This window comes from Mobula hypostoma, chromosome 9 (genome assembly GCF_963921235.1).
Source record: "Mobula hypostoma chromosome 9, sMobHyp1.1, whole genome shotgun sequence".
Classification (NCBI taxonomy): domain Eukaryota; kingdom Metazoa; phylum Chordata; class Chondrichthyes; order Myliobatiformes; family Myliobatidae; genus Mobula; species Mobula hypostoma.
The window spans coordinates 59,615,226-59,630,823 of record NC_086105.1 but is presented as its reverse complement, the minus strand read 5'-3'; the positions used below and the strand labels follow the sequence as shown (position 1 = coordinate 59,630,823).

Genomic DNA, 15,598 nt, shown 5'->3' with positions numbered 1-15,598 from the left:
ATTTATATAAATGTAATTATTTACCACTATTGAAAAAAATTCAAGAAGATCTTGACAAATGGATGATACTACCAGTAACATTAGTGGGTAGAGTCAATGTTGTAAAAATGAATATATTTCCTAGATTACAGTATTTGTTTCAAACATTACCAATACAATTGCTACAGAAATTTTTTCAAGAGTTAAATGAATGTGTGAGAAAATTTCTTTGGAAAGGTAAGATGTCAAGAATATCATTGGAAAAATTGACATGTAAATTTGAGTTAGGAGGGTTACAACTTCCAAACTTTAAGAATTATTATAAAGCAAATCAACTTAGATTTATTGCATCTTTCTTTGACGAACGAAAACCGGCATGGATTAGAATAGAATTAGATAAGATAGGAGAAAATGTACCTGAAGATTTTATATATAAATGGGTATCTAAATGGATATGGGAAAAGAAAGAATCTCCTATATTAAAACATTTGATAGATCTATAGAATAAGATAAATGTTGATAATGAAATAAAGAAACCTTTATTAGCAAAGAGACCTTTGTTCCAAAACAGACTTATTCCTTTTACAATGGATAATCAACTTTTATATAATTGGTACCAAAAAGAGATTAGATTATTGGAGACTGTTATGAACGAGGTATATTGATGTCATTTGAACAACTAAAGAATAAATATAAAATATCAAATAACACTTTCTTTTGTTACCTTTAAAGGCAAACTGGGTCAAACAATGTTTTTGCCAAAACCCAATGAAATTGAAATTTTAATTCAAAAAGGAAAAATTAAAAAATTTATTTCTTGTATGTATAATTTGATTCAAAAACAGACAATTAAACAAGGAATCCACAAGTCAATATAAAAATGGGAAACGGATCTGAATATTAATATTGATGAAACAAATTGGTCAAGACTGTGCCTTGACAGTATGACAAATACAATAAACGTTCGACTTAGATTAGTACAATATAGTTTTTTACACCAATTATATATTACACCACAAAAAATAAATAGATTAAATTCAAATTTATCTGATCAATGCTTTCGGTGTAATCAAGAAATTGGTACTTTCTTACATTCTACTTGGTCTTGTTCTAAAATTCAACTTTTTTGGATAAATTTAAGAGTCTTCTTGGAACAAATTACTGGAACTCAACTTCCACATAACCCTGTATTATTTCTATTAGGTGATATTGAAGGGATAAAACCGAAACTTAAATTGAATAAATATCAAAAAGAATTCATAAAAATTGCATTGGCAGTAGCTAAGAAGGCTATAGCAGTTACTTGGAAATCTGATTCGTATTTAAGTATGTATCGTTGGAACAATGAAATGGCTAGTTCTATTCCACTCGAAAAATTACTTCTAATTTAAGAGATAAATATTAAACATTTTTGAATATTTGGCACCCTTATTTACAAAAGATAGGATGTGATATTTAGTTGCTCTGATGATAAAGACCTTGGTCTCTTGGGGAAAGTAATAAATAAATATACTAAATTTATTTTGAATCCCATGGAGCATGTGGAAACCTTCCAATATCCAGGCAGTTCTTTTTTATCTTCTTTCTTTCTTCCTTTTTTTTTAGGTAGGAGTATATATCGGGGGGGGGGGGAAGGGTTAAGGGGGGGAGGGTAGACACTATCTTTTCATGTATTCACTTTGAAAACTCAATAAAAATTATATTTTTAAAAATCCATCCTTAAAGCCGGAAACAACTCTATTTTTCTCTAGTGTCTTATGAGGACAGGTTAAGCAAGTTAGGGCTATTCTCTTTGGAGCAAAGGAGGATAAGGGGTGACTTGATAGAGGTGTATAAGGCGTTAAGAGGCATAGATTGAGTGGACAGCAAGAGACTTTTTCCCAGTACAAAAATGGTTAATACAAGGGGGAAACAACAGGAATTCTGCAGATGCTGGAAATTCAAGCAACACACATCAAAGTTGCTAGTGAACGCAGCAGGCCAGGCAGCATCTGTAGGAAGAGGTGTAGTCGACGTTTCAGGCTGAGACCCTTCGTCAGGATTAACTGAAGGAAGAGTGAGTAAGGGACTTTCAAATCCCTTACTCGCGCTTCCTTCAGTTAGTCCTGACGAAGGGTCTCGGCCTGAAACGTCGACTGCACCTCTTCCTAGAGATGCTGCCTGGCCTGCTGCGTTCACCAGCAACTTTTATGTGTGTTGCTTAGATTACTGGAGTGATTTTTTTTTTACTTAGTTAGAAATTCAACATGATAAAAGGCCCTTCTGGCCCAATGAGCCTGCCCCAACCAATTACACCCATGTGACCAATTAAGCTACTGACAGCTTTGGCTTGTGGGAGGAAACCAGAGCACCCGGAGGAAACCCATGTGGTCACATGGAAAGCGTACAAACTCCTTACAGTAGCAGAATTGAGCCTTGGTCTCTGGCGCTGTAATAGGATTCCATTAGCCACCACGTGACCCAGTTAATGTAAATTAATGTTCCACAGGTGGGAGACCGAGCAACATGTCCAATTCATCACTGAAAATCAAGATTCTTGTACATAAAGTTACCAGCTGATAATGTGGTAGGTCATTTCTTCAGTAAATGTGTTGATTTTTGTTTGTCTCACATGGAACTTGTAAGGGAAGGCACAACTGGTTAGTGCAGATGTTTTTGATTCCCGTCTTCTGCACCTTCTTTAAGTCTCTAATTGTTCCCACTGTCTTTGTCCCATTTCCCCAACATGATCTCTGCTACCTGAGGGAGCAATCCCACAGCTGAGGGTATTCAGGTGCAGAGTAGACGCTAAACTAGTATCCAACGGCCTGGAGTGTTAGCAGTTCCCAGTCTTTGAAAGAAGGGTTCGCCATTCACCACTTTGGCGGTGAAGATGTTTAATGTGCGGAATTCTGTATATCAGAGTGCTGTGGGCGTGCAGTCTTCACATTCATTTGAGGCAGCCATCGATAGAATTCTGGCTATCATGAGAGTCAACAGGTATGGGGATAGTGCAGGAAAATGGAAGCAACACACACAAAACACTGGACGATTCTTCATCGCCAGCCCTGATGAAGAGCCTGGGCCTGAAATATCGACCATTATTTCCTTCCATATGTGCTGCCACCTGCATTTCCTTCAGCATTTCGTGCATGTTGCTCAATACTTCCAGCATCGGCAGAATCTCTTGCATTTCTGATTCTAACTGCTTCCGGGTTGTCATGGATGCAGTAAACCTGGGTCTATGCCGAGTGCCTCCACAACTCTGTGATCTTGCTCTGAGGTATGACTTGATCCTCCAGTTATAAGTCGTCTCAGGGATTTGTTCAGAAATTCAGGAAGTTGCTTAAAACATGGAGCAGTAGAACAAAGGGACCAGGGTATACAGACCCATAATTCCTTGTAAGTGGCTTCACAAGGGTATGAGACTCACAGGTTACCCTCACAAAGTTTAGCCCACCTGTCAAAGCAGTGTACCAGGGTATGGTCACTGTCGCATACAAACAGCTACTTGAAGCCACACAAGTGAGAGCTGAGTGTCCGATGGGGACCAAAGTTTAATATTCAAGATTATTGTCAATACCTTTAAATTCTTCATAGTTCTTAACTTGTTGAAGTAGTGAAATTGTTTCATTTTCACTCCTGGCTGTTCTTGGCATTATCAAGTCTGAATGCTTGAAACCACATTGAGCAAAATAGTTCTGAATTATCTTATTGCTTATTTCCCACCAAAGAAATCACTGCTTTTTGAACACAAACCCGTTCAACTGATGCTATTTAAAAACAGTTTGCTTGAGGTACAATGGAAAACACATTTTGCATACCATACAAATAGATTAATTCATTGCAATAATGCATTGAGGTATTACAAGGTAAACAATAAGTGTGAAGGTTAAGGAAGATAAAAGCAATGTTAACAATTATTTTGAGAGGACTAGAATATAAAAGCAAGGATATAATGCAGAGGCTTTTGAAGGCATTGGTCAGGAGGGAATATCATGAGCAGTTCCAGACCCCTTACCTAAGAAAGGATGTGTTGGTGTTGGAGAGGTTCCAGAGGAGATTTACGAGAATGATCCCAAGAATGAAACGGTTAACAAATGAGGAGCTTTTGATGACTCCGGACCTGTTCTCACTAGAGTTTAGAAGAATGAAGGGGACATTTCATTGAAACATACTGAATATTGAAGGGTTTGGATAGAGTGGACATGAGAGGATATTTCAAATAGTGAGAGAATCTAGGACCAGAGTGCAAAGCCTCAGAGTAGAATGACATCCCTTTGGAACATAGATGAGGAGGAATTTCTTTAGCTAGAGTGTGATGAATCTGTGGTATTCATTGCCACGTGTGGCTGTAGAGGCCAAGTCATTGCGTATATTTAAAGTGGAGGTTAATAGGGTGTCAACGGTTATTGGGAGAGGGCAGGCAAATGGAGTTGGAAGGAAAATAAATCAGCTGTGATCGAATGGCAGACCTGAATTGAATGGCCTAATTTGGTTTCTATGTTTTATAGTTTTATGAAGTTCAAAATAAAGTTTTACAGTTACATAGAAAGTGCAGTACAGGTAGACAATAAGGTCCAACATATAACGAGATAGATCTTCAGGTTAAGAGACTATTTTATCATATGGGAATGTTCAGTGGTCTTTTAACAGTGGGATTGAAGCTGTTTTGAGCCTGGTGTTATGTGCTTTCAGGCTTTTGCATCACCTGCCACAAGGGAGGGGGAAAGAGAGCATGCCTGGGGTAGGCAGGGTCTTTGATGGTGCTAGCTGCTTTACCGAGGCAGCAAAAAGTATAGAGTCCTTGGCGAGGAGGTTGGTTTCCATAATGTACTGAGTTTGTGTCCACAAAACTCCACGGTTACTTGCAGTCTCAGGCGGAGCAGTTGCCACAACAAGCCGTGATGCATCCAGATAGGATGCTTTTATGGTGCATCAATAAAACTTGCCGCGGGTCATGTTTTCCTAAGCACTAACTGCTTCTCCTTAAACCCATACTGTGAATTAATTATCAAGCAAGCTAATCCCAAAGGAAGGGGAGATCAAATATCATTACTATCAGATGTGAAATACTGTATATTGGCAAAGAATGTTTGTTGGCAGGGTGCCTATTTCTCAAACATTCTGATTGAATATTTGTTTTTTATGATTTATTCTGGACACTAGAACCATACACTTTAGACAGCTGTCCTAATCCACCCAATCCTCCAGTATTCCTGAAATATATAGAACAGGGGTCCCCAACCTTTCTTGCACCGCGGACCGGTTTAATATTGACAATATTCTTGCGGACCGGCAGACAGGAGGGGGGTGGTATTCAAGTAGGGTTGCCAACTTTCTCACTCCCAAATAAGGGACAAAAGTAGCAGTCAAATACGGGACACTTGTGTTTACCCCGAGAAAGACTACCATGACCATGAAGCCTTGCGCGGCCACCTGTGTGCGCATGCGTGTACGTGCCGATTTTTTTCTACAAATCAGTTTTGGCTTAATCTTCCCAATTCTGTTAAGTGAAACTACACTGTACATACATTATTTCTACTTTATATAGGCTGTGTATTTATCGTATCATTCCTGCTTTTACCATATGTTAATGTTATTTTAGGTTTTATGTGTCATTTGGTATGACTTGGTAGGTTATTTCAAGTTCAACAGTGCGTGACAAGGAATAAGGAAAGGTGCAGCTGACTCATATCGCCAAATCATATCGTTTCCCCGCAGCCTGGTTGCACATGCTTTGCGGCCTGGTGGTTGGGGACCACTGAAATTATAGAACATGCAGCATAGATCAGTACAGTACAGAACAAGCCCTTTGGCTCACAATCTTATGCCAACCTTTAATACACTACAAGAGCAAATGAACCTTCCCTCACACATAGCACTTCACTTTTCTTTCATCTGTATCTACGTAGAGGAGTACAGAACAGTACAGGTCCTTCAGCCCACATTGTTGTATCACCCTTTTAACCTACTAGAGATCAATCTTTTCAAATCTTTTTATTATTATTATTATCCAAAATTAACAAGAGTACATTGAAGTAGGCAACACTTACAATATCTCAAGAAAAAAAACATTGTTTTAAAGATTGGAAAAATTTTGGTGACAAAAAAAAAGAGGAAAAAACCCTACTAAAGCAAAAAAAAAGTGAGAAAAAAAAAACCATTAGTGTTCAACTCGGAACCATGCGTCATACAAAAAGGTTCCGAAGATAAATATGAAGCTGCCAGCAAGAAAAAAAATGTACTAAAAATTTACAATTAGATCGTGGAGGAAATCTATCAATTAACTCAAATGATAGTAACGAGCAAATGAACCCCATCTTTTCTCAAAATCAAACATAGGTTCAAAGGTTCGACTTCTAATTTTCTCCAAACTAAGACATAGCATCACTTGAGAGAACCATTGTGACAAAATGGGAGCCGACGTATCCTTCCAGTTCAACAAAATGGTCCTCCTAGCAATCAATGTAACAAATGCAATAACATGTTGGTCAGACAAAGAGATACCGCGGATATTTTGAGAAATTATTCCAAAAAGCACAGTTAATTTGTTAGGTTGTAAATTAATTTTAAGTGCTTTAGAAATTGCCGAGAAAACTGACTTTCAGAACTGTTCCAGTGTAGAACAAGACCAAAACATGTGTGTCAGTGTAGCTGTCTCAGTTTTACATCTATCACAATAACTATCAATGTTCGGGAATATTTTAGACAATCTCTCCTTTGTCATATAGTAGCGATGTACAACAGATCAAAGAAGAGTTAACCAGCTTCAGAATCCGCGTCCAATCCTCCGTCATAAAAGTCAAATTGAGTTCCTTTTCCCAACCTTGTTTAATCTTAAATAAAGGACGCTTCTCCCATTGTAATAGTAAATTATAAATTCTTCCAATGGAACCCTTCATCAAAGGGTTCATACTCGTAATAGTATCTAACAGGTCGGCATCCAATATGTAAGGAAAATTAATTAAATAATTTTGTAAGGAATGTCTAACTTGAAGGTATTGTAAAAAGTGTGAATATGAAAGAGAATATTTATCAACTGATTGTTCAAAAGACATCAGTCTATCTTCCTTAAATAAATCCAAAAAAGAATTAATACCTTTATTTTTCCAAAGTAAAAAAATTGGATCACTCAAAGAAGGCTTAAAAAAAGTAATTTTGATAAATTAAACTACAAAGTTTAGATTTTTTAAGATTAAAAAAATTACGGAACTGGAGCCAATTTTGTAAAGAATGCTTAATCACAGGGTATAAATTTAAATTAGCAACTTTAGCTAATTGTATAGGTCAAGCAGCTCCCAATAACGAGGTTAAATAAAACTGTTTCACAGCTTTCAATTCCAAGTCTACCCAAATTGGCCAATCATTCTTATCAATCCAGTGTAAGCAAAAGGACATATATCGCACAATAACAGCCCAGTAATACATTCTTAAATTAGGCAAAGCGAGACCTCCATCCTTTTTCAACTTTTGTAAGTGACATTTACTAATTCTTGGTCTTCTATTTTTCCAAATAAAAGATAAAATAATAGAATCAATCCAATCAAAAAACTTCTTAGACAGAGAAACAGGAATATTCTGAAATAAATATAAAAATTTTGGTAAAATCATCATTTTGACTATATGGATGCGACCAACAAGTGAAAATGTAAGTGGGGTCCATCTACTGAATAAATACTTCATAGAATCTACCAAGGTAACAAAATTAGCTTTATAAAGATCCTTATATTTTTTAGTTATTATAACACCTAAATATCTAAAGGAATCCGTGACTTTGAAAGAAGTATTATCATATATAGAAACAGATTCATTTAAAGGAAACAGTTCACTTTTACTAAAATTTATTTTATATTCTGAATAATCTCCAAATTCATTAAATAGTTTTAGCAAGGCAGAAATAGATTCCTCCAGATTGGATATATAAACCAGTAAATCATCAGCGTAAAGAGAAATCTTATGAATGGTCTCATTCACAAAAACCTCATAAATATCTTTAGCTTCACGAAGAGCAATAGCATGGGGTTCTAGTATTGAACTAAATAACAAAAGACTTAATGGACAACCTTGTCTTGTCCCCCGTGAAAGCTGAAGAAAAGGGGATCTACAGTTATTAGTAATAACAGTAGCAATAGGATTTTTATATATCATTCTAATCCAAATATTAAAATTAACACCAAAGCCAAATTTCTCTAAAACATTAAATAAATATATCCACCAGACTCGATCGAACGCTTTTTCAGCATCCAAAGAGACGACGCATTGTGGAGTTTTAAACGAGGACGAATATACAATGTTAAATAATCTCTGAACATTTGAAAAAGAATAACGACCCTTTATAAAGTCCATTTGATCTTTAAAAATAATGTTACCCAAGATATTCTCCAACCGCTTAGCCATTATCTTTGACAGAATCTTAGCATTGACATTCAATCAATAATGAAATAGGTCTATATGAGGCACAATCAGTAGGATCTTTATCCTTTTTAAGAATTAAAGAAACAGAAGCCTCATAAAAAGTAGAGGGTAAATCACCTTCCACAAAAGAATCCTTAAACATTTCCAACATATACGGAGAAAGCAATTTTCCTAAAGCAGTATTGGATAAGATTTCAAAACAAATTAAAGACTTAGATAATATTTATGCAATCTTCCCTAATATTGATTTATTCAAAGGGTGGAACTTCAATCACAATATAATCTATTATTAACTCATCCTATTGAAGGTTACTTGCTTAAGCTAAAGAGCCAATTTTATATGTTTGGAGATAAAAATAACAAATTGCTTGCATCTCAATTAAAAACGGCTAGAGCCAAAAGGCAAATTTTGAACATCCGTAGGAAAGATGGTACTTTGGCTTGGGAATATGAAGAAATTAATAAGAATTTTCAAGATTTTTATACTGAACTTTATAAATCTCAATGTCCAGAGGATTCCTCTAAAATGAATGCTTTCTTACGAAAGATTGCTTTTCCTTAAATTTCTGTTGAGGATCAAAAAACTCTTGATGCCCAAATTACTGAAGCCAAAATTCATAAAGCTATTTTTTTCAATGCAATCTGGTAAGGCCCCTGGACTTGATGGCTATCCTGTAGAATTTTATAAAAACTTTGGAAAATTGCTTTCTCCGCATATGTTGGAAATGTTTAAGGATTCTTTTGTGAAAGGTGATTTACTATGAGATCAATCTAACCCTTCCCTCCTACACACCCCTCCATTTTGCTATCATCCATGTGCATTTCTCAGAATTGCTTAAATATCCCTAATGTATCAGCCTCGACCACCATCCCTGGCAGGGTGTTCCACATACCCACCACAATCTGTGTTAAAAAAAAACCTTACCTCTGTCATCCCCTTTATACTTTGCTCCAGTCACCTTAAAGTTATGCTCCCTCATATTAAACTGGAAAGAAGTCTCTGGCTGTCCACTGTATCAATGCCTCTTATCATCTTGTACACTTCTATCAAGTCGTCTCTCATTCTCCTTCGCTCCAAAGAAAAAAAGCCCCAGCTCGCTTAATCTTTCCTGATAGTACATGCTCTCTAATCCAGGCAGAATCCTGGTAAAGCTCCTCTGCGTCCTCCTACAATGAGGCAACCAGAAATTAACACAATATTCCAAATGTGGTCTAACAGAGTTTTGTACAGCTGCAACATTACCCTGTGGCTCTTGAACTCAGTCCAACTAATGAGAGCCAACACACCACTCACCTTATTAATCACCCTATCAACTTGCAACTCTATCTACAAGGCACAAGAAAGCAGCGTCCATCATGAACGATCCCCACCATCCAGGCCACGCTCACTTCTCGCTGCTGCCATCAGGAAGGAGGAACAGGAACCTTAGTTCCAACACGACCAGGTTCAGGAACTGTTATTACCCCTCAACCATTAAGCTCTTGAACCAAAGGTTCACTTTATTGTCAAAGTATACATGTACAATACAACTCTGATATTCATCTTCTCCAGATAGCCGTGAAATACAGAAAGACCATGGGAGTTGTTGAAAGAAAAGACATCAACCCCTTCCTCCCCCTACATGAAAATTAAAAAGAAAAAGAAAGAAAACTCGCAAACCCCAAACACCCTCCCTCACAATAAACACTAACAGATCACCTACCTCGCAAAAAAGAACAGCGACAATAGCACCAAACCCCAACCACTCTGTCACACACAAAAGCTAACAGATTGCCCATACAGTAAAACCAAGAACTTCAGATCCCATATCCCCAACCCCTCCCTTCCACAAAAAGTAACATATCGCCCACCCACTAATCGACAACAAGAAAGACAACACAGAAAACTGAAGGACACCAATAATCATGTTAATCTCGGAATCTCAAAAACATCCTTCTGTCAGCATCAAGAAGAGCAGCCACATGTGCTCAGTCCTTCCATGAAGAGCAACTGCCACGCCAGGTCCAAACACTGCTGACCTGGCTACCGACTGCCATCGACCCCATGGCCTCCATGGAGAATGACCACTGACCTCCTCCACATTCGCCTCAACGCTTCGATCTTCCTCTGCGCTCTGAAACCCCGCACCCCGTCTCTGGTCTTCTCCACCAGGCAGTTCCTGCTCGTGCTCTCGGTCCTCTCCGGGAACAGCAGAGCGCTAGATCATCCACAATCAGTACAAAAGGAGCAAGAAGAAAATGTAGAGAAAGTGACATAATTGAAGAGGATGTCTATCTGGAATATGTCGCCTGAGAATCATTGTTTGCTGGCACGATATTGACCAGAACTATGACATTATCCATCATGGATAACTTCACCCACCTCAACTCTACAACTTTTGGACTCGCTTTCAAGGACTGTACAACTCACGTTCTCAATAATATTTACTTATTTATTCATTTATATTGTTGCTGTATTTACATAGTTTGCCTTCATTTGTACACTGCTTGCTTGTCAGTCTTTGTGTGCAGTTTTTCATTCATTCTATTGTATTTCTTTGTTCTACTGTGATGCCGACAAGAAAACAAATCTCAAGGTAGCATATGGTGACAGATACTGTGATACTTTAATAATAAATTTACTTTGAATTTTGAAGTTTTGGACATTGCTTTATGCCATTGCTGCAGGCCCTCAGGAGAGAGCTTAGAGGCCAGGACACTGAAGATATGTCTGCCAATGGTGATCTCAGAGACTTGTCAGACCAGAGTTGTAACTGACAATGAGAGGGCAGGTTCCCTGGAAATGAGGTGGAGGTCATGGAATATTGGTGGAAAACTTGCAGGAAAAGAACCACAAGTTTTTGAATCACCAGTTTCAGGAACAGTTGTTACCCTACAACCATTGGGCTCCTGGACCAATGTGAATGGCTTCACTCACCTCAGCATTCAACTAACTCCACAGCATACAGGCTCATTTTCAGGGAATCTGTCTTTGTTATATATGGCTTTTCATGGGTTCTATTGTATTTTCCTGTGGGTGCCTGAAAGTAAATGAATCTCAGGGTTCTGTCTATTATACGTACTTTGATAATAAATTTACCTTGCAACTTTTTTTTTTGCTTGCATCATGTGACATATTTTCTTGCTTTCATTTCCAGGTAGTCAATTTTGTGCAGTTTCCGAACTGGTCCAATATTTTCCACACCTGTATTATTTCCATTTGACATGAAAAAGAAACGGGATTGATGCGATGGACTGGTGGCACCTCCTTTGGTGAGATGGTTGCGGGAGGTCCCCCACTGAGCGTTGGATGGGTACCTTAGCTGATGGAAGTGCACCTTCGTTCTCCGAGTGGAAGCCCCTTCTTGTCATCCCTAACTTGCAATGAATCCACATCGCACCAGGACTTTACATCAGCTCAGAGAAGGCAATGAGGAGTTTAGCTTGGAACTGATGGTGGAATTAAGGAGAAAGCAGTGATTTATACCAACTTCATGGTGTAAAAAAGTACTTTGGGTTCTTATAGGACTACCTGTATCTAAACGAGGTCACAAACTTGGCAGCAATGAGATGTCGGTTCTGCGCTTTATTTAGAATGATGCAACACAGAAGGCGGCCATTCGGCCCAAGGTAGCCCTGCTGGACATTACACAACACAGCACACATTGAGTTTGAAAGCACAGACAAACTTGCAGGTGAAGACACATTGGGAAGGCTCTGTTTTTGCAGGGATTTCCAAAACACTCAGCTGTCTCAGTCTTGTCAATGTAACCTATTTGGCATTAAGCTGAGATCTGAAAGTACAAATATAACTCAGCCATACAGATCACTTCTGTAGAAAGCCATTCTCTATAGGAGTATTGGAGAATCTGAAGATCCGGGTTTCTCACCTCACTTAGATAGTCCTGGAATTTTTGATGCCTCTCTCCTAACCAATCCTGTAGATATCTAATATGAACCAGTTATTATTCTTTTTGTATATTATAGTCTATGTTGAAATAGTGAATGGGTAACATTGATAAATGTGCATCAATGTGTTGGAACAACAATTTGCAAAGGCATATCCTATGATCTAAACTATACCAATGCAATTATGTCTTTAAATGGAATTATAGCTGATATTTAACACAGTATAATATTCACATTCTGATTAACTGTTCATTCTTCTTATCTGAGAGAATGTGCACTAATTGGTTAATATGATTCTCACAGTACACTTCAACATCATTTCATTGGCTGGACAGGGTCCTAAGGTAACGGAAAGCACTTTATCATTGGCTGTTTCTGCACCTAGCTCATTGGTTTGTTAGCTCACCTCTAAGTCATGTGATCAGTAGGAATGTGCGATGGCTTCCTGCAGTGCTGTTGGCATTGTCGATGATGTCTTTCAGATGAAACATTAAAGCAAGATTGTCTCTGCTCTCTCAAGTGTTTGCAGAAGATTCTACAGCAGTATTTTGGAGCAAAACAGAAGTTCTTCCCAGTATCTTTCCTTTCGCATATTATAATCTATGTCTAAATCATGAATGGTCACATCATTTAAAATGCAGCAAACAGTTGGAACATCAGTCACAAAGGCACATCCTACAGCAATTAAAATACCAGTGCGAGTATGTCTTAATTAATCTGACAATCAACATCACCAAAATCAAATTCCCCGGGGCCTTAAAACTCTAACAAAGAATATCCTGAGATGTGAAAGGTGCTACATGAATTCAACTTCCTTCTTACCAAACAGTGTTGACCTGATCAGCTCCTATGGGCACAACGTCCATCCATGAGGAAACCAGCTTCAGGTGAGCAAATAGGGTTTCACCCTCATTTCCCTGACTTTAACCTTCCCTTTCTTAGATACATTCTTCACCCCTCTACTAATGTGTATGATCTCCAGGAACAGATGTCCATCAGTTTGATATTGACAAATGTCCCTTCAGCTGCCCCGTTGCCCAACCACCAGAAACCCCTCCCTAAACCTCACCAACTTTCCCTCAAGCCTCCTCAAAGTCCATCCCAGCTTTTGGACCCCTGCCCCAGTAGCCCCAGTTTGTGTCAAATGCGTGATATTGACTACTGGTAAAGGATTTAACTGTGTCAAATGTCCTGCATCAAGGAATGTTGATTTGTATACTCTAAACCACTGTCGGGGGGGGGGGGGGTGGGGGGGGGTCACATCTAATGGGAATGATAGACAGTATTCCAAGGAATATACATTTTTTAATAAATTTCTGGATTTTATAACTATTCCTGGTCTCATTTTCCTGTGTTTTTGCCCATTCCATGTGACTTCACATTGTACTCTAGATGGATAAGGTTAAATTATAGAATCCCCACCTGGCTTCTCTAACACAGCATCAGAATTTGTCTGGTTTGCACACTATGGCCTTAAGAATTCTGTGGCTGATCCAAACATAAAGATGCTTAAAGGCCAACTTCCCTTTGCAAAGATCCTGTGTTTTCTGGAAGAGACTATAAGATGTAGGCATTCAGCCCATCAGCTCCACCATTCAATCATGGCTGATTTATTTTTCCCTCTCAACTCCATTCTCCTGCTTTCTCCCCATAATCTTTGGCAACCTTATTAATCAGGGACCTATTAACTTCCACTTTAAAAACACCCAATGATTTGATCTTCACCGCCCTCTGTGGGAATGAATTACGCAAATTCACCACCGATTAGTAGAAGAAATTCTTCCTCATCTCAGTTTTTAAAAAAATATCCCTTTATTTTGAGGCAGTACCGTCAGATGCTAGACTCTCCTACTGTTGGAAACATACTCTCTATGTCCATTCCATCCAGGCTTTTCCATATTCAGTAGGTTTCAGTGAGATCACCCCCTCCTCGACCTTCTGAGCTCCATAGAGTACAGTCCTAGAGACATCAACATTTCCTCAGATAATACTCTTGTGTTCCTAGTGAACCTCCTAGAACTAGGAGTGTATGCAAAAGGAGATCTGAACAGGGATAGATCATGGACAACTGGCCAAATCCCAGGTTTGGCTGTAGAATTGCATTGAACTGCTGCTGCTAAGTTAGCAAACTTCACATCACCTGCCGGTGATAATAAACCTGATTCTTCTGATTCGGAGAATCCAAAGGTCTGGAGAAAAATGATCCTGGACAAATACAGTTCTTCGTGTTACAAATAGTTGCATTTCAAATTTTCTCCGTAACATCCACACCAGCTTTGGAGTACTTATCTTGAATTTATGAAGCTATTTTTCATTATGATAACCTCCCTCTCAATAAGAGAATACACACACACACAGAGTTATCAAAGGATCCAGCAGGCTCTTCAGCCTATGCTCACCATCAAACACACACGTACATTATAATATTCTTCCTTTTGTGGCAGCAGTCCGGTTCAGGAAATGAAAATTACTGTAAGTTACAATACAAAATAAATAGTGTGGCAGTGTTCATGGATTCATGGACAATTCCGAAGTCTGACGGCGGAGGGGAAGAAGCTGTTCCTGAAATGCTGAGCGGATGTCTTCAGGCTCCTGTACCTCCTCCCTGACGTAGCAACGAGAAGAGGGCATGTCCTGGGCGGTGAGGGTCCTTAGTGATGGATGCCGCCTTCTTGAGGCACTGCCTTTTGAAGACGTCCTCGATGGTGGGGAGAGTTGTGCCTGTGATGGAGCTGGCCAAGTCTACAGCCCTCTGCAGCCTAGTATGGAGTCTCCAATTCATGAGAATCTGCCTGTTGCCTGATTAATAGTCTGACTGAGTAGTAAAGAGCTTCCAATCAAAATCCCGAAGGAAGACACACATATATTCAAAACCTGGGGCAGCGTGGTAACATAATGATGCCATAATGGTACATTATTATAGTGCCAGTGATCCAGGTTTAATTCTTGCCGCTGTCCATAAGGAATTTACATTCTCTCCGCGATCCTGTGAGTTTCCTCTGGGACCTCCAGTTTTCGCCCACATTCCAAAGATGTACAGGTTAATCGGATAATTGGTCACATGGGTGCAATTGGGCTGCGTGGGTTTGTTAGGCCAGTGGGGCCTGTAACTGTGTTGTATCTCTAAAAGTATAAAACTGATACAAATTAAACAAATGGTTAAGAAACATTAAAAACAAACTTAAAATATAAATTTTAAAACACAGGAAACAAATTAATGTCATGAGATCTAAAGAACACAAATAAGAACAGTTATTGATACTGTCATGGGAATTCCTCCTTTGTTTCCACGTTTCTTTACAACATAGAAGACATTTGGCCCATCGAGATTATG

At 38.6% G+C, this 15,598-nt stretch overlaps 1 protein-coding gene across 3 annotated transcripts in view; it reads left to right on the top strand.

The window, feature by feature from the left end:
• The window catches only part of kitlga (kit ligand a), a 137,330-nt gene extending 123,835 nt beyond the window's left edge, over positions 1-13,495 (top strand). For 2 of the 3 annotated variants that reach the window (XM_063058369.1, XM_063058371.1), the window contains 2 exons: positions 2,468-2,549; positions 11,518-13,495. In XM_063058369.1, coding sequence (XP_062914439.1) covers positions 2,468-2,525 — 58 coding nt within the window. In that variant the 3' untranslated portion in view covers positions 2,526-2,549; positions 11,518-13,495. Of the gene's footprint in view, positions 1-2,467; positions 2,550-11,513 lie in introns of all 3 variants that reach the window. The other variant, XM_063058370.1, reaches the window with a different exon arrangement.
• Positions 13,496-15,598: the final 2,103 nt, after the last annotated feature.